This window comes from Lotus japonicus, chromosome 1, assembly GCF_012489685.1.
Source record: "Lotus japonicus ecotype B-129 chromosome 1, LjGifu_v1.2".
Lineage (NCBI taxonomy): Eukaryota > Viridiplantae > Streptophyta > Magnoliopsida > Fabales > Fabaceae > Lotus > Lotus japonicus.
The window spans coordinates 135,313,550-135,332,804 of NC_080041.1; the positions used below are offsets into that span (position 1 = coordinate 135,313,550).

Here is a 19,255-nt window from a genome sequence, read left to right on the forward strand (position 1 = left end):
AGTAATAGAATACATTATTTCATGAAGAATCAATCACAGCCGTACATCCTCAATCACATTTTCCTTCAGCCCTTTCCCCTTTCTTTCTTTCTTACGTTTCGTTTTGGGTTTTTCCCATTCCCACAACCTTCCGTTTTGTTTTCCCTTCACTTCCTCTGTAATTCACTAAATGCTCGGTTTTTTATTAGACAAATAGGAGCCGATGAAGGAAAAAGCGAGTACGAGATGGAGACAAAAAGATCGAGACGATGTAGAACCAGCGACTGCGACCTTATCTGATGAAGCTCTGCGACCACAACAACAAGCTCTGATGTCAGCCGCTCCCCATGTGCTCATACTCGAAAACGGCTGTCTGATATGGTTAATTTTCTGTTTTATGCGATCTTTCCCCGTTGTTGCATGTTCTGACTTTGACATATTGTTTTATCTTCCTGTTTCTTCAACAGGCAAGTCCATCATTATCTAGATTAATGGTCAGAACTCTCTTTTAAATGCATTCTTACATCTGATTTTGCAATCATGTGAAACACTAATTTTGATGGTGTTGTAGATTTCACATAAAAGATTACATTTGCAGGGCTGGTCCTGATATTGTGCTTCCAAGGTCGTTTATATGAAAATTCTTTCAAGAATAGTTTGAAAAGGATTTCAACATGGCAGATATTGACCCTGAAAAATCAGTAAGATCTTTAATCCTTTCCTTAGTAATAAATTGTCACAGATTTCCCCTTTTAACTTAAATTCTATGTTAACTTTTGACATGGTGATCTTGCATTTTGTGTCACCAATAATTGTTTTGATTATACACAATTTAAACCTAAGTCACATATGTACATGTTTTAGACAGAGTGCATGTATCTGAGATCAAATTGCCTTGAAAAGGCTTGCAGATATTCCACGCCCATGGATCAGTCTTTTTATAACATAAGAGAAAAAAACATAATTGTGCTCAAGTCATATTTGGGTATATCCACACAATTCAAAAAAACAAGCAATGGTCTTGAAAAAAACCCACATCACATTGCAAACCCCAAGCAACCGCCCATGCAAACAAAGCTCCCCCATCAAAACCTGATAACTGTCCTGTTACCAACAACTCATGCACCCAACTAAACCTCCATACCAAAACCCTTTTCCAAGTTTTCTTAATTTTATTAGATTATTGTGATATGCTATTTGTCCAGTATTTCTATTCTGAATGAAAATCGATTTGCATATACAGAGGCAGTTTCGTTACCTGTGCTTTCCTTTACAGTTTAGAGTTTCACTCTATTTTTTTTTATCAAGGTGTAAAATCGAAAGGAGTCTTTATCCACTATTTGGTGTGGTTTGAAAAGTTTGTGACACGAGAATCAGATTGAATGTGGAATAAAGGGAGGAGAATTTATGAGAATTGATTTAATTTTCTGTTGTTGGTTCTCATCATGGTTACAAACTGATATATAGATGGTTATTCAGGAGGATGGATGCGTTAGGACATAGAGGACTTCTAAGCTGATATGAAATTGAGAAGGCACATGTAAACAAATTACAAGCTTTTCCCGTTTCCTTTTAATTTAACCTTCTTTTTACCTTTCATTTGTTCTTCTTAATCATCCTTACTCCTTACTATGTTATTTACGGTCTCATCTTCTCTTTCTCTTGGCCAAGGTAATAAATTTCATGCTTTCTCTGTGTTGAGTTGTTTTGTGTTTTTTTTTTTCGCTCAGATTTTGTGCTCATAGGTCAACTAGGAGATTAACAAAGCAATTAAGGAGTGTGACAATCGAAGGCTTCAGAACAAGTATGGCAATGCTACCTATATGTCATTCAGAGAGCCTTAATGTTTCTTCTTCTCTTGGTTCTTTTCTTTGTTTACTTTCATATGATATAGGCTCTAATTTTGATTTGTGCTTTGTGGTGTAGGAACTGTTTACCAGAGATTCATGCTTTTCATCATCGACCAGAGGTAATTCATGTACAAAGGAGGAGAGCAAAGATGTATTTATTTCTTACTGTTTTTATGCTATTTCAATGTATCTTTGGATAGAAATTGATTAATTTTACTATTAAATTCCAGTTGTATTGATTTGGTAGATGTTTTCCATTGAAGTGTTTCTGAAAGACAAATCGATCAAGGGGTGCCCATATCAAATTGAAGCTGCAAGAGTTATTTCAATTTTCCTCCTAGAAATTATCGTAACCCTGAAGGTACTTCTGAGGGGAAAACAAGCTTCTATAGCCCACCTTCTCCCTCTCAGCTCTTCTTTCTAGCACAAACCCCCCAGTCCTGACCCGTTTAATAACTCACCACAACGTTGGAAAACCAGATATTGGAAGAGCTCTTTTATTAGTTTGCTAATTTTGTTCTCCTTATCATGGTTGTTCTGTTTTCTACTTTGCATGTATTGTTTACTTTATTTCTTCTTATGATGGTTGTTCTGTTTCATTATTTCCTATTATTTGTAATGTTTTGGGGTTTGGGTTATAATGGTTATTCTTATTATGTCTTCTCTTTATCATGTATAATGCAGATCAATATGAGCATGTCTGTATTTCGTGTAACTGACCACCTTGGGGCTTTTCAGGTGAAGTTTGAATGGAAACATGTTTGTTTCTTTTTGCTCTATTAAGCCAATCTAATCCAAATCTTGAAACATAAATTGAGTCCCTTGAAGGTAAGGACTTTAGAAAGCTGTCATGGTTTGTGATTTATTTTGTAAACAGTGGTATACTTAATTGTATAGGGTACCTAGAGAAATGGAAAGACCATAGTTTTTGAATAGGTTACTAATTTGGAGAGGTGAATTGTTATTTTCTGAAATTCTTACTTGCATGCATGTGGTTAACTTTTGTTTTCATTATATATTCAGTGTATGCTGCTTTTTTATCATTCATATTGCCTTCTTTTTTTAAGAGCTCTAACTCTCTAATTCTATTTCTCCCTATGTGGATATCTGTGTGTCATTTTTCTCATTTGTATGTGACCCCCTTGCAAGATGATGGCTTCTATGAAGATAATCAGTAATTGTTATCTCATAGCTTCTTTGATTAATAGGTTACTAATTTGGAAAGGTTAACTTCTTAACTGCTTTATCTATCTCTAATGGTCAAGCAGTTGGGTCTACTGATTATGTTCCAAAAACATGCTTCTTTGACACTGTTGTTGTGCAGGTATATATAATTACATCTCTTCTTTTAAAATTCCTGTGTTTACAAGCTGAGGGTGCTGCTAAAAGGTCTGAGGAGGCTGGGTTTGTTGATGTTGCCCATGTTCCTGAGCTTCCAATGCCGGAAATCTTGCATGGATTGCAAGTGCAACAAACTTCACAAAGTTGTTAAGTGTATCTAGATATAGAAAGAATATATAAAGCGTATCAAGTTTTCATGTTTTTTCAACTTTCTTTCTTTCTAAGTTTCTTTCTTTTGTGGGCTTAGGATTCTGAGTTCACATTTGTACTAAAAAGGGATGATATATATCTTCGATTTTTAAGGGCATTATGACAAGTTGAGTGGAATTTTGAAATGGTGTATTGAAATTGAAACTTGGTGTAATTTTAAAATGGTGTAGAGCGATGAAATAAAATCAGTCTATGACAAGTTGAGTGGTTTATTGCAGAGATATGAAGATATAACACGGGAAAAAAATTACATTTAGCATCCGAAGTATAAAACTTCTTGGATAATCATCATATCGAATTTCATTTATATTTTTGAAACTGAAGTTCAGTTATTAGTTATTACTCTTGCAAAAAAGCTTGAAACGTTTCTTTTTTTGGAATCAAAGTGAGATACTAAGCTTGGAACATATCTAAGTAGACACTGCACAAGACTGGCGAGTAGATATCGTCTATATCATAGACAAATCTAAAGCATCAAAGCTAGAGAATGACCGGAATGTAGTAGTTTAAAAGAGTAGATCTCATCTATACTATAACATAGACAATTCTAAAGCATCCAACTGATCCAAGCTAGAGAATAATTGGAATGTAGTAGTTTAAAAGAGAATATAGAGAAGGACTGAATTAAAATTGATTATTGATTCTCGAAAGTTAGCTCAAGTGGTAAGAGCTATGAGACATAAGGGTTTGAGTGAAATGGGTGAAGGGTCTAGGGATCAAAAGATGACTAATTTATTAACATTTCTAAAAACTAACAGAGGTCTATAAAAAAGAGTTTAACTATTAAAATTGTCTTTAATGATATACTGTTGGTTTTTAGAATTTCAATAATTTACGGTTTCAAAAGAAAATTAAGAATTTCAATAGTTTACATAGAAATTAAAATAGTGCAATTTAGTGATTATATTATCCATTCATTTCAGTTAAATTTGACCAAATTTTAAAAGTTTTTATTAGTAATTTAGCAGTTATAGAATTTTAATTAAAAAGGGAAATTAAATTAACTTTACCCCAATTTATGTCCGAATGTGAAATAATGGAATTATGACTTTGATTACCATATTAAAATCTGCCATGACGGTTACAACTATTATTATGACACCTTATAACAGAGGAGGTTAATTTTTTTTTAGAGGAGGTTATTATTAGAGCATCTCCAATGCAAACTTGCAAAGTTCTTAGTTCTTATTTTTGAGTTAAGAACTAAGAACTTTATTATTGGAGGTGCTGACATGAAACTCTTAGTTCTTAAAAATAAGAACTCAGTTCTTATATAAAGAGTTTTACTTTTTTAGTTCTTAGCTTAAAATATTAATTATTTCTCTCTCATCCAAATTACTTTATTACTTTATGAGTTTTGTTTTTTACTTTATAAATATAAAAAAATATAAATAATGTGGTTGGTGGGACCAAATGAATAGTGGTAAGAACAAAGAACCAATAACTCATGGTTAGAGCAAAATTGCTTGAGAGTTGCTAAAGCACATGTGGTAATACGGGCCCACATAAATAGTGTCAAAAACTAAGAAATAAGAACTAGCATTGGAGATGCTCTTACACATTTGTTTTTTGTTACAATTATAACACATATATGTAACCTAATTTTTTTAATAAACATAACAAAAATAATACCTTTTGAAACATTTCACTCTATAAATAAAAAATGAAAACTCCCGTGCAACGCACTGGTCACAAAAAATGACATAACGATTGAAAATTAATTTCATTAAAACTGAAAGAAATGATTTAAATACTTTAATACACACATATAGATTGAGTAACTGAATAAATAATTAACGTTAAAATAATAATACTAAGTGTCATTAATGATTCAATCCCTAACTAATATAAAACAACACTCGAAGATACATGGTACAATTAAAAGTCCTAGAGTCACGCATCGTTAATGATTAAAAAATTTCATTTCCGATAGTGATTGTAACAATTTTCATAGTACTTTAAATGTAGTTTATAAAGAAGTCTTTCGCAATGCCATATGATGAATTTTTTTTACAGGAAATGTGGAACGATACATTCTCAGTTTTATTCTCAATGTAATTATTCCAATTGCAAAAGAATAAATAAAATAATTCAGCGTTTATTTTTAGCACATACAAGTTATTTCAACTCACTGTAATCAACTATTCAATAGATATAAAAAAACCCATCAATCGAGCATTTAGGAAAACAACAACAAAGATAACAAAATATGACAACTCAAAAAAATAAAAACAAACATTCATTACAAAATTAAACTTACAAATTTAAGATTTCTTATATATAAATTAAATATTGTTCTTTTAATCTATAAAATATCTTTAAAAAAATCACAAAATGTAAAAAATTCACATAAAAAAAAAACAAAAATACGGGTAAAAAGTACTAGTTAGTATTATATGTTTACATAGATTTGTGTTTTCTTTTCAATGGAGCTTGTTTCATATAAGGTAAAAGCCAAATCCAAGAGGGGCCATGGTTTGGTCGCACATCACTTCAAACAAATCTAACAAGGAATCTATGCCGGAGATGTATTATTTAAGTTTAAATGTTGTTTTAAAATATTGTATACCACTTGACCAAAAAAAAATATTGCATACCAAAAAAAATATTGTATAACCTTTACTCTCTAAATTGATTTCAAGTTTACAACAATATACCACCATTTGAAAAACAAATGAGATGTCTTTTTTTTTTTTTGTTCTTTGTCGATGTCCTCACCACCTTAGATAAATTCTGTTCAATAAACTGTAACAGTTGCTCTTAACAGATGATTAATGTTACTTACCCACTTCTTTTTGAGGCCAAAGAGGTGGAATGAGAAATAAAAATATGTGAAAATGAAGTGTTTAAAAAATGAGGTGTGTATATATCATTGTTGAATTGTTATTTCAAAGTTCTAACTTGTGTCATCCAATGGCCTAGCATTAGACCAACGCTTTGTTTGATTTGACTTAGATATCTGACATCATTTCAATCAAATCAAATATTATCATAACTTTAAATTCGGATATTGATGTCAATGTAGTAAAAGTTGGAAAAAACTAAATTGATAATCAAGTAACAATTCAAATTCATAACATCATATCATATAAGCATGTTATTTAAGGTGCCTGTCATATGTAAAATTCATTATACAGTATAACACTACTGGAATTTTCCTGCAGGGGATGCTAACCCCAAATCTTTGTAAAGATACAGAGTTTCACACATGAAATACTAAATGTGAATTGTGACCAAAATAATTCACCAGCCTCAAGGGAAGTCCTGATAAACAGGATTAAACTCAAGTTGCTCTGCAAATTTCTCTAGGACATCCTTCATAAGTTTTGCCAACTCTTCTTTATCTAAACCTTCACCATCTTTTTCTTTTACTACATCAGCAAAAACAGTATCATAAAGAAGAGCAACTGCACTGTCAGCTTCAGATAGTGGTAAACCCAACTCCTTAGCGTTTTTCTCAAGGAAGCCTCTTATTATTGTTTCTGTGCTCCCCAAGCCATCTGCTGGCTCGGGTTTTTCCTGCAATGCCCTCTCCACAATGCTGTTTAACTCTGGTTCATTGGCCAATAACTGCATCCATAACATAAATTGATAAATAAGAGTTGGCTGGGCTGAAAGATCAAAGATGTCACAGAAAGCACAACAATAAATGGAGTTATTTATTAACTTTGTCTCAAACAATGGTGGGGAGTGGAAATGGTACTTTTTAGGTTTTTTTTTCTGTTATGATGTTAAAGTACTTTGCTATAAGCTAAGAAGATAACTAGTCAATTTTACAAGATGTAGATACTATGACATAGACATAAAAAAAATCATATAAGATTGAAATTTAATATTTTTTTGAATAAATTATAGAAAATACCTGTCTTAGCTTAGAGCCATTTATGATTTGTATATTCTGGACGACAACAACATTCTTTTTGGAAAGTTCCGGTTCCAGATCTTGCAAGACAGATTGCAGAAGCTGTGCAAATTGGGCCTGGCCCAACTCTTCTTCTCCATCCGCCCCATGTTTTTTCAGTATGTCATTTAGCAGAGGAAATTCTGCTCATTGATACTAAAAATCAGTTTAATCAAGCCAGGAAAATTAACATGTGTAGCACTGACAACATAAGTAAATCATGCATATCACACAATAAAGCCAGTCTCAAGTAATGGAAAACACAAGTCATAATTTCCTTTAAAAAGATACAAATGTGTGCATCTCCAAAAAAAATTCATGACCGAAAATGGTAGGAAGGAGTGGCACCTCCAGGCCCTACCAAACAAGGCGCGAATAGCATGTTAGGAGACCAGCAAAGACTCACTCCAAGGATTACTGGGCCACTACTACCGCAAGTGGGTTCACTGAGCCCAATTACTCAACTAGCCCTGGAGCGCAAAGGGATCTCCCTGGAAAGGGTTGTCCACAAACTTGGGATTTTAAAGGCTGCTGGAGTAATTGAATCACCCTTGGGAAGGTGAGACTCAACTCCGGTTCGTGCCAACCCATTTTGGCTTTGTGCATCTCAAATAGTAGTATTATGATGTATAGAATCCCATTTAAAAACATAAAATAACATACATTATATAAATATATATCCACGGTTAATCAAACCATGTGCAATATTGGCAACTAGTATGTGACAAATACAATGACAAACAATCAGCCCAAGGAGATAAAGTTACAGTCATATTGCATAGCATACATGCTTAAGAGGACGTCAAAGTCTCATTTATTTGAGGTGAAAAGGAAGAAATGTAGAAGCTACTGGTGAATAACAAATATCTGAGGCAATCCAAAGGATCAACATCTTTTTCCAAGTTTAGCTGTACATTTTGGCAATTGACTCACAATGTGATATAATGGAATGAGAGATCAAAACCACCATTATTTGGTAGTTATAGTAAGATTTGGCACAATTGGAATCTATTTTCAGGATTCATTACATTAAGTCATTGAAAGGTCTGGTGTGATGCAAACTCTGATCTGTAGTCAATGAATTCAACAAATTCTAAGCAGATTATAGACAAATGATATACCTAAGGGAATTAATTAGGTCAAGATAAAATATTTAATTTTTTCCTAGACATAATATTTTTGGAACCTTGTGCAGGTTAGTGCATTTTCTTCTTAAAACTGCAGCTCAATTAGAAATACCATTCTGATACTACAAATCCACCAAAGAAACCTAAAATCAAGAAATTAATTGTTTATCATAGAAACACTATTATATTACTTTCCTCAATCAATCTAATAAACTTGACCATGAAAATTCAAAAGAGAAAAAGAAAGAGTGAGCATAGAGCAGAAACCTATTGATTATAGAAGGAAAAAGTTCCACGAACAAAACAAATTATAGTACATCTTTGATTTTGACAAGTGTAAATTACATCCAGTGGATTATTTTAAGATAGTATTTTCACTCCATAGAAGAGGATGAGGCCTAAAGTGCACCTTAATCTAGATGAAACTGGAATTTGTGAACTGTCATGCTTTACATCTTAATCTTCACAGTTCTAGCAACACAATATAAGTAATAATCAAATATATTAATACACACAAAACAGCAAGGCTTCCTGCAAAATAATTATAAGGTATTCCAAGCCAATTCAATTGGAAACAAGAACTAAAATATAGCAAACAACAACAAAATTCTTCCAACTGGAAAATAAAGTGAACCTGAGAAAGGAGGAACACCCATCTCAGCTCCCATCTGAACGAGAGCATTCCGAATTTCACTCTTGCTGATTTTCCCCTTATCCTTAACATCTAAGTCAGTGAACAGATTTTCTGCCAACATGGCAAAATCATCCTCATCCTCTAACAGCAAACTAATGGTACTTCCATCCAAAATTGATGCAACAATAGGATTATCTGTAGATATAAAATTTGAATATAATCAGTAATTTTTCTCATCAAAATGATAAGAACTAACTATTTTCCCTACAAAGCACAGATTAAATACTCCATGTAAAACCTATCCACAAGCTGAACTATGTTACAATGTTTCATATGCAAACATGCACAGTAATTTGTTTTTTTTCCCCTAAAAACATAAAATCAAATTCCACCAATCCACATCATGTTCCAATCAAATTTGATCAAACGAAAAACACAACAATTTTCTGCTTTGACAAAGGGGGAGATCAACACATTCATGGATGAAAATTACTGATTCGCAATTCGAACTGAACAAAAAATAGTAAAAACACTGAGAATCACGTGTTGAATTGATGATCTAATCTGTCTATGGATCTTGAGAGAAAATGGTAAAATCAATCTCAGCAATAACAACAACTAGTTCGCACTTCATTCAACAAGTTCGTAGACCTATAATGCAAGCATCAGCAAACAGCAGGAGAAGAAGAAGATAACGATTAACAGACCTTTGAGTTCATCAGCGATGGCGGCGATGTAGTCTCTGAGAACTTCAGCGGCCTTGTCGTGGTCATACTCGGCGGAGAGGAAAGCGTCGGCGTCGGGGAGGTGGAGGCGCGTGAGTGCGGAGGCTTTGAGCGCGTCAGATAAAGGGAGGGCGAAGAGGGAAGCGGAGACTCGGGAGTGGGCAATGTCGAGTATGTGAGCTCCGGTGAGTGTGGGGTCGTCGGGGAGGGATAGATCGAGGTTTCGGAGGTGAGTTCCGTCGAGTATTTGCAATGCTCCGTCTGACATTTTGGACTCTGCGTCTGCGAGAAAGGAAGAAGAGAAGAGAACAAGACTTCAAAGCGAGCTCTTCTTCCTTTTGTATCCAATTGAATTGAATTGAATTGAATTGAAGACAAAGTTACAAATAACGCGTATTCTAGTGTATATTTAAAAACACTTAAAAGCTTTGACCAAAACAAAAATAAAAAAGAAGAAACAGTTATAAGTTAACAATATTTTATGATTTTCATTATAAGATTTTTTTTTTAAAGTTGATTTTCATTATAAGATTAAAGTCTTTTTTTTGAAATGATTATAAGATTAAAGTCATATCAAAGAACTAGTGCGATAACTCGTGCGTTGCACGGAGTTTTATGTTGGAATTTTTTGATATATAAAGGCTTAATTGCACTTTCCGTCCCTTATCTATACCCCTTGTGCAATTTTGGTCCCCTTTGTTTAAAATGAGCAATTTTGGTACAACAAATATCTGGACGTGACAATTAGGTCCTTCTGTTAGTTTTCCGTCAAATCGTTAACGTCGTTTGCCTACGTGGAGCTCATTAATGACATGGATGTGACTTTGTGCGCCACTGGGTTGCCACGTAATTAAATAAATACAAATCATATTAATTAAATTAATTTATAAAAACTCAAAAAAAAAAAACCACCGCCCCTTCTTCATCTTCCCTTTCATCATCTTCAATTCTTCATCATCTCACCTTCTTTCAATAAAGAAACCCATAAACCAAACACCCCTACCCAAAACCAACAACATCAACATCAACATCAACCTCAACCTCAACCTCATTACCTCAACCTCAAACCCCTTCCATTCTCCCTCCCACACTCAGCTCATCATCCCCAAACCCAAACCCCTTCACCTTCTCCCTCCTACGCTCATCAACCCAAACCCCTGCACCTAGAAACCCTCCTCCTCAATCACCCAGGTCGACAAGCTTGTCGAGGACGCTATCTCCGAAGCCCTCGACGAACCCGATTGGGCCACCAATCTCCACCTCTGCGATCTCATCAACACTGACAAGGTCAACAACATCGACCTCATCCCGTCGCCGAGAGGGTGCTTGACGAGATGGTCCGCCTCATCGATGATCCCCACACTGTTGTCAACAACCGCAATAAGGCTCTCATCATGATCGAGGCTTGGGGTGAATCCACCGGAGAGCTTCGCTATCTCCCTATCTGAAGAAACTTACAAGGCTCTCAAATTGAATAAATTTCACTTCTGAATTAGCTTAATTTGTTGTTTTTCTAAACTTTTTTGGATTTGGGTAGAGTTTGAAATCGAGTGGAATTCGGTTCTCTGGTCGTGACAATGAAAGCTTGGCTCCTATTTTCGCTCCTCCTCCTCCATCGGTTCATGTGTGTTAAAAGAAGAAGGTGAAGGTGGGAAAGAGGGATCGATGGGGTGAGTGTTTTTGGTGGTGTTGAGAAGGGAGTGGTGAGTGGGAAAAGAAGAAGAAGAAAGAGAGAGTGTGGCAGTGCGATGCTTGAGTGGTGGTGGGGCGGTGGAGAAAGGTGAAGAAGGGACTGGCGGTGGTGACTGGTGGGGCGGTGGTGCTGCATCTCTAGAGATGAAGAAGGAGGGTTATTAAAAATGCAATTTAAAAGTAAATTAAAATGAAAAGAAAATTAATTATTTTTTTAAAAGAAAATACGACATGACATTTCAGTGTCACACTTTGTCAGTTTCAGGTCATTAATTAAGTCTACATAGGCAACTTCTGTTACCAATTTGACGGAAGGACCTAATTGTCACGTCCAGATCTTTGTTGTACCAAAATTGCTCCTTTTAAACAAAGGGGACCAAAATTGCACAAGGGGTATAGATCAGGGATGAAATGTGCAATTAAGCCATATATAAATTAGTTTTCATCTATATGTAATTTTTAAATTATAAATAAGTCAATCGTGTATAAGTAAACCGTGTAATAATATATGAAGAGAAAAATAAAATAAATAAATGAAATTATGTTATATACATCAAACATTTCCAAAAACTTCCTTAAACACTACATTTACAGTACTGATCTGTTGTTTGCCCGACTCATCCAGTATACAAAGTTTAAGACTATTTATTGAGTGTACATTGAATGGTCGGGAATTTTTTTTGAGTGAGAATGTTCCTAGAAGGAGTACCAATTAGCTTCAGTGAGATAAACTTGGTGGTGCTAAGGTGAGGGGGCCTTGGCTTCAGGAATTTTAAAGGTTCAATATTTGCTTTTATTGGGAAAAATTGATGGAGAATCTTGACTCTTCTACCATCCTTGCATAGTGGAGTTTTTTAGGTGGTTTACTTTTCTCATTGTAATCTCTTGATGGTTGAAAGGGGTATTGCCCGAGTTATGTGTGGTCTATCATCCTCTCTTCGGGTTGATTTCTTGAGAATGACAATTTGTGGAAAATTAGAAATGGAGAAATATAGGCCTGAATCTTATTCTTGAGCAATTTACTTTAAAAAATATATATATAAAAGAAAAAACTATGAAATAAATTTTGAATAAACATCTTAATTAAACATTAATTTCAATAAACAGTTAAACACATATCACACAAACACTTAGTCATTATTAAGTTAATCCGCAAGAGAGAAATGCTAGCCCTCTTTTAAACAACTCTATTACATGAGATTATTTATGGTGTATTTGAGTAAACATCTTAATTAAACACTTATGATTGATTCACATATATTAATTTAAATATCTTATGAAAATAAGTTCAAAACAATTTATAAATAAGTCATAAATTATTTACATGAATTTTCTCAAACACTTAGATTATGTTTAGTAATACTAAAATTGAAACCAAACATGCCCTCTTATCGAGCCTTATTTTTCGAAAGGTATATGTACAAATGAGTAAATCCAGATTCATCATTAATGTGTAATGACACTTTGAATTCCTTTCACAGTGATGCTGAACATGATGACTTCCAACGTTTATTAGACATGATGCATAACATTTTGGTTGATATACATTGATGATTTCACACCATTTGAAGGTTGACAAAAACTGACGACGTTGACTCGTTAATGAATGAAAATTCTGGAGTGTCATAAACCTTATTATGCTTCACCTTCTCAAATTTCACAGCATGATGATCACCACCACCACCATGCAAGTTGAAAGCCTCCTCTCCATGCATTGCCTTGTCACCTTGCAACTCATCAGAATCAAGCCTGAGTGGAACCATTAACCTCACAAGCAAGCAAATCAAGGTAGTGGAGACAAAGTTGAAGCAAATCACGAAAACAATGGCCACAACTTGGATCCCCATCTGTTTCAACCCCGCTTGAGTTGCACCGTTCTGGAGGCCATAGGCGAGGCCAATGTACTTTTCCCAATCAGGCACCATGTAGAAGAGACGGCATAGCTTAGGCACGGCGAAGAAGCCGGTGAGAATGCCGCCGAGAGCCCCGGCTACGGCGTGGGTGTGGAACACCGCCATGGGGTCGTCAATTTGCTTTAAGAAAGGGACCTTGTTGTGGAGTATCATCATGGTGTACCAGGGAATGCTTCCTGAAATCAAACCCATCAAGATCGCTGCCCACCCCTGCACAACTCCTATTCAATTCAGTTCACAAAATTGTTACTTTCATGTCCAATTTAAATATTTGATTGATTTAAAAAAAAAAAATTAAGTTTAGTGTTTTGATTGAACAATTTAGTACTTCCTTCATATCAAAATGAAAAATCGCAACACATCTTTACAATATTATCTCTAACACTCTTTTATTGATTGATTAAAATTTAAGTGTATTTTACTAATAAAAAATATTCATGAATTTCAACAAATTATTAAATCATGTTAGACGAGTTCATAATCTATTCGAGTTGTATTTTAACCAACTCAACCCGTGCTCTGGAACCCAAATTCACTTCACTAAATAGGTGTATGAGTTACCTGCGGCGGGTGTAATGCAAACAAGGCCAGTGATCATGCCCTGTACTGCACCAAAAACAGTGGGTTTGCCAAAGTAGAAAGTGTCGAGCAGAACCCACACAACAATGCTAGCGGAGGTACATACGTGTGTGTTGAGAATAGCCAGCGATGCCACTGTGCTAGCCGCGAAGGGAGCTCCACCGTTAAATCCACTCCAACCCATCCAAAGCAGGCCAGCGCCCGCAAGCACTAAAATCATGTTGTTTGCTGGAAACATTTCTCTCTCCTTCTCTGGCCGTGGACCAACCTGGTTAAACACCATCACATGTAAACGACAATGATTCTTGAACATAGGTTTTTGGGCCATACAATTAACATACAATAATGATTTTTAATCCTCACAGACATTAGTGATCGCTTACTTGAATAAATGGCAAGTAAGCGGCCGCTAATGTTTGTGAGAATTAAAAATCACCACTAACATGCATGCCAATTGTATGCATGTGTGATCGAAAGTAGATGCTTAGTTACCCAATAAGCTGCAGTGAAACCAGCAACTCCAGCAGAGAGGTGAATAACATAACCGCCAGCAAAATCAATGACACCAAGCTTCGCCAACCACCCATCAGGGCACCAAATGCTAAACGCAGTGACACTATACGACAAACTAACCCAAAGTGGAACAAACATCATCCACGCGCGAATGTTCATCCTTCCAAGCAACGCACCGGCTATCAAGATCAACGTAATTCCTGCAAACACGCCTTGAAAAAGCACCATAGTAGCATTGGGGAACATCCCCAAGAAAGCTTTCCCTAAGAGGAAATTCTCATCCAATGCCACCCCAGGTTTTCCCAAGAAGAAAACGAGTTTCTCGCCAAACGACATGCAGAAACCCCACGCCACCCAGCATAGGAGAACCATGGCAAAGGCGTAGAAGGCCATGAAAGCAGAGTTCACAGCCCATGTCTTCTTCACCAGGCTTCCGTATAGGATCACGAGCCCAGGAATGCTCTGGAGGCCAACCAGTGTAGCAGCTGTGAGCTGCCACGCATTGTCCCCTTTGTTCAGCCACTCCGGGCTTGCCTCATCCGGTAATAGGTTTGAAGGAAGTGCCATGTTGAATTACTCGTATATGTATATGTTATGTTGCGTATGTTAACTAAATACCAGTACTGTGTTTATTTGTGGAAGAAAAGCTCCAAGCACACTCAAGTGAGAATCAATTGTAATGCTTGTAGATGATGAAAGAAAAGATACTAATGATCATATTGTTATGTTTTTTTGGCAGGCATGTGGCTGCATGCCAATTTGTCGTTTGCATTTTCTTTGTGTGAGTACCGGAGGACGCCGGCTTTGTTGGCACTTGGCAGACGAGAAAGTTTGAATTTTCTTCATTAATCACACATTGATCTCTGTCATATGCTATAGTTAAGTGAGTATTGATTAGGAACTTGTTACTTCACCAGACACATAATTGATAAATAGGTGTTGATTCGGGGATATAAGAGTTTTTTTGTCGGTCTTTTATTTTATTTTAAATTTAATTTTTGAGTTTTAGTTAGTTTTTAGGGTATTTTTATTTAATTTTTGGTTTTTTATTTATTTCCGGATTTTATAAGTTTTTGTTTTAATTTGTTAGATTTTGATAGTTTTTATCTATCTTTAATTAGTACTTTTTGAATTATAGATTTGGTTAGGATTTAGGTTGTTTATTTCTGAATTTAGTTTCATGGTACTTTTTTTTTTCTATTGTTCTGATTTGTTTTTTTTTCAACAAGTCATTAATGTGGTGGACGACTGTGTCATTATCATAAGAATGACAAATATTAGTAAAAAACTCTCACGAGATGAACATTTTACATGAAAAAATATTGCGAAACTAATAGAAATATACTTCTTACTCTTGGAGTAAATATTAATGTGAAAACATGTCATGAGAGAATATTTCAAATTATGGGGTATGAATATTTTACATGAAAATATTTTAATGCTAAACTTATAATTTTGTTTCATTTCGTTGGTATGCAACATAATAGAGTCAAATATATGTATTTTCATTTTACTAAGAAAAATCTTTTGGACCTCAATGTGCATAAATAAATATTTTTACCAATTAATTAAATCCAACTCTTTGATTTTATTTGTGGTCAGCTTAAAAAAAAAAAAAACTATTATGGTCTATGGGTGCTGGTCATTTGGATCTCTATTCTTCTTAACAAACTATGACCGAGTTTCATGCTCAGAAACCTAATTGTATATTGTTTGTTTTTTAAACGTTGCAGCCAGAACTTAAGGGAAGTGCTCCACAATTAAAAATATATGACCAAGTCTACTTTTTTATTGCCACTTATTGTGGATCTTAAGGGAAAAATATATATATAAATAAAGGGCCGGGGGCCGGGGGCCGGGGCTGGTCAGTTTTGAGAAGTAGGATTTGAAAACTGCAACTCTTTCTATTTCCTTAAGTTTCTATATACTATCTAGTTCCCTTGAGCTTGTCAGAAAGTTATTCATATGTGAAAAAACCAATGAATCAAGTACCTTGCATAGTCTGTTGTTTTAGGGTGACACACTTGTTGTAATGGCTGGGACAAAGGATTGCGATCTCATGAGGGTGAGTTAACCCAAAATGGTGATAGAAGTTTCTTATATGATTATATAGGATTTCAGACTGTAGATCTATTGATTCAAATCTAGAACAGTTTTATCTATCATGAATATATATGGTTTTGGACTAGCTATAAATAACAAGAGGTGACTATTGATTAGTGCCTAGTGGTGACGAGAAATTTATTTGATAAGCTCTTTTATTTTATTTTTTAGATTTTATTTCATATTTTTTGTTGTTGTTTATTTTATTTGTTTTTTTCTAGTACGTATTTATGAATTATTTCCTACACCGGTATGCCTTCATAGTTCGTTCATTCTCACTCATTATCTTCTTGGTGTCTGATTTCAGCTGTGGACTCCTGTGGAGGGTAGAAATGTGAGCAAGACGTGGTGAGAAGCCTAATTGTTCTGCTGGAAGTAAGAGTTGCAAACAACCGGTGAAGTAAGACATGAATTTTTTTTTAGGTAAGCAAAAATGATATAAATAGGGAAGTACAATGGGTACTCCAACCAATTACAATAGCAAAATGTTAAGGCTTAAATGCATTTGTTGCCCCTGATGTATCGTCAATGTGCAAAAGATAACCCGACTCTTTTTTTGTCGATGTTTGTGTTAGATCAAGATTTGGTCATGTGGTACAACTCTATGTTTTGATGATAACAAGTATTTATTTGTGGATGAACAACTATGATACTCTAATGTTTGTCTTGAGTGTTTTGACAAACAGGTTCTGATTCTGACACCAGAAGATATATTCGTCAGAAGTTCAGAAGATCAGAGGATCTGAAGATCAGAGGATCTGAGGATCAGAGGATCTGAAGATCAGAGGATCTGAAGATCAGAGGATCAGAAGATCAGAGGATCAGAAGATCTGAGGATCAGAAGATCTGAAGACCAGAAGCTCTGAGGGACCAGAGGCTCTGAAGGTTCAGAAGCTCTGAAGGTCCAGAAGCAGAAGTTACGAAGGTCAGAGGATCCAAGCTTCCCTCTGACTCTGATCACCAAGCTTCACAAGTTCCAACACGAAGCATAACTCTGATCAGAAGTCATTGGTTAAAGGCAAATGTCTCTATCAAGAAGTACAAGAGCAGTGTACTATTCTGAAAAACCTACCTACCAAGGTTCAGCCACAGCAGGTTCTGGAAGTTCCAGAAATGCCCTCCAACGGTCATATTCTCTCAACAGAAATATCCTTTGCACCTTGGACTATAAAAGGCTGAAGAAAAAGAAGAAAACTAAGAGAGAAAAACCAAGAGCTGCAATACAAGAAAAGATTCAAGCCTCTACTTTCTTCATCTGTTCTTATTTAGTTTACACTCAGCTTATTTAGAAGCAAACCTTTGTAAACACCAACCTCAAACAGTTGTTTGATTTTCCTTAAGGGACCGGGTAGGTCAGTATCCTTAAGAAGACTAAGAGAGTGAATCTTAGTGGTGATTCCTTTAGGAGATCAAGGTTGATCGGATCCTAGAGAAGACTAAGAGAGTGAATCTTAGTGAGAGCTAAGTCAGTGTATTGTTAGTCACTTGTAGGTTTCAAGTGCAGTTGTAACAATTATCTGATTAGTGGATTGCCTTCATTCTAAGAAGGAAGAAATCACCTTAACGGGTGGACTGGATTAGCTTGAGGGATTTATCAAGTGAACCAGGATAAAATACTTGTGTGCTTCTCTCTTCTCTCTATCTTTATCCGCTGCACCATCTATCGTAGAGAAACCGAAAAGATTTACTTTAAATCTTAAGGGGAAAGTTTTTATATTCAAAACGCTATTCAACCCCCCCTTCTAGTCGTTTTTCACACCTTCAATTGGTATCAGAGCGCTGGTTCTGATTACCACACTTAACAGTGTTCAGTAGATCCGGGCCAGTGTGAAAAACTCATGGATGCCACCACTACTACAAGCAAATATCAATACAGTGCAAGACCACCTATCTTTGATGGTCAGAGATTTGATTTCTGGAAAGACAGAATCAAAAGCTTCTTTCTTGGCTTTGATCCTGATCTTTGGGATTTTGTTGTTGATGGCTACACCCCTCCTGTCGATGAACATGGTGTAAAGATCCCAAGGAAGAAGATGAGTGAAGATCAAAAGAAGGAATTCAGAGATCATCACAGATCAAGATCTATTCTGCAAAGTGCCATTTCATATGAAGAATATGAGAAAATTACTGATCGTGATTCCGCCAAGGGCATCTTTGAATCCTTGCAGATGTCTCATGAAGGAAACAAGAAAGTGAAAGAGACAAAAGCGTTGTCTCTAATCAAGCAGTATGAATCCTTCCAAATGGAACCTGACGAATCCATTGAGGATATGTTTTCCAGATTTCAGTTGCTCGTAGCTGGAATAAGACCTCTCAACAAAAGCTACACTACAAAAGATCATGTCATAAGGGTCATCAGAAGTCTTCCTGAAAGCTGGATGCCTTTAGTGACTTCAATAGAGCTTACAAGAGATGTTGAGCATATGAGTTTAGAAGAACTCATCAGCATACTGAAGTGTCATGAACTAAAGCGTGCTGAACATCAAGATCACAAGAAGAAGTCTATTGCCTTGAAATCCAAATCTGAAAAGGCTAAGGCTCTCCAAGAAGCATCAGAAGATTCTGATGAAGATGAGCTGACTCTGATATCCAGAAAGCTCAACTGCATCTGGAAGCACAGGCAGAGCAAATACAAAGGTTCATCAAAGGACAAAAGGCCAAAGAAGCACTTCAAGACGAAGAAGAGTC

The 19,255-nt window shown here is 35.5% G+C and overlaps 2 protein-coding genes and 1 long non-coding RNA gene across 3 annotated transcripts; 1 reads left to right on the forward strand and 2 right to left on the reverse strand.

The window, feature by feature from the left end:
* The first annotated feature begins 539 nt into the window (after nucleotides 1-539).
* On the forward strand, nucleotides 540-3,522 carry LOC130732749 (uncharacterized). The gene is made up of 3 exons (XR_009017117.1): nucleotides 540-1,519; nucleotides 1,710-1,783; nucleotides 1,906-3,522. It is a non-coding gene; the product is annotated as an uncharacterized LOC130732749 (long non-coding RNA).
* A 2,904-nt stretch (nucleotides 3,523-6,426) lies between these two features.
* Nucleotides 6,427-10,140, reverse strand: LOC130731280 (uncharacterized). Its single transcript, XM_057583512.1, has 4 exons — nucleotides 9,750-10,140; nucleotides 9,043-9,237; nucleotides 7,243-7,424; nucleotides 6,427-6,950 (listed from the first exon to the last, which is right to left on the reverse strand). The coding sequence occupies exons 1-4, from the start codon at nucleotides 10,033-10,035 to the stop codon at nucleotides 6,633-6,635; spliced, it is 981 nt and encodes a 326-aa protein (XP_057439495.1). The 5' UTR covers nucleotides 10,036-10,140; the 3' UTR covers nucleotides 6,427-6,632.
* Nucleotides 10,141-12,946: 2,806 nt separating this feature from the next.
* Nucleotides 12,947-15,751, reverse strand: LOC130731279 (ammonium transporter 2 member 4-like). The gene is made up of 3 exons (XM_057583511.1): nucleotides 14,444-15,751; nucleotides 13,934-14,219; nucleotides 12,947-13,593 (listed from the first exon to the last, which is right to left on the reverse strand). Exons 1-3 carry the CDS (start codon nucleotides 15,029-15,031, stop codon nucleotides 13,016-13,018), a joined length of 1,452 nt encoding a protein of 483 aa, XP_057439494.1. The 5' UTR covers nucleotides 15,032-15,751; the 3' UTR covers nucleotides 12,947-13,015.
* Nucleotides 15,752-19,255: the final 3,504 nt, after the last annotated feature.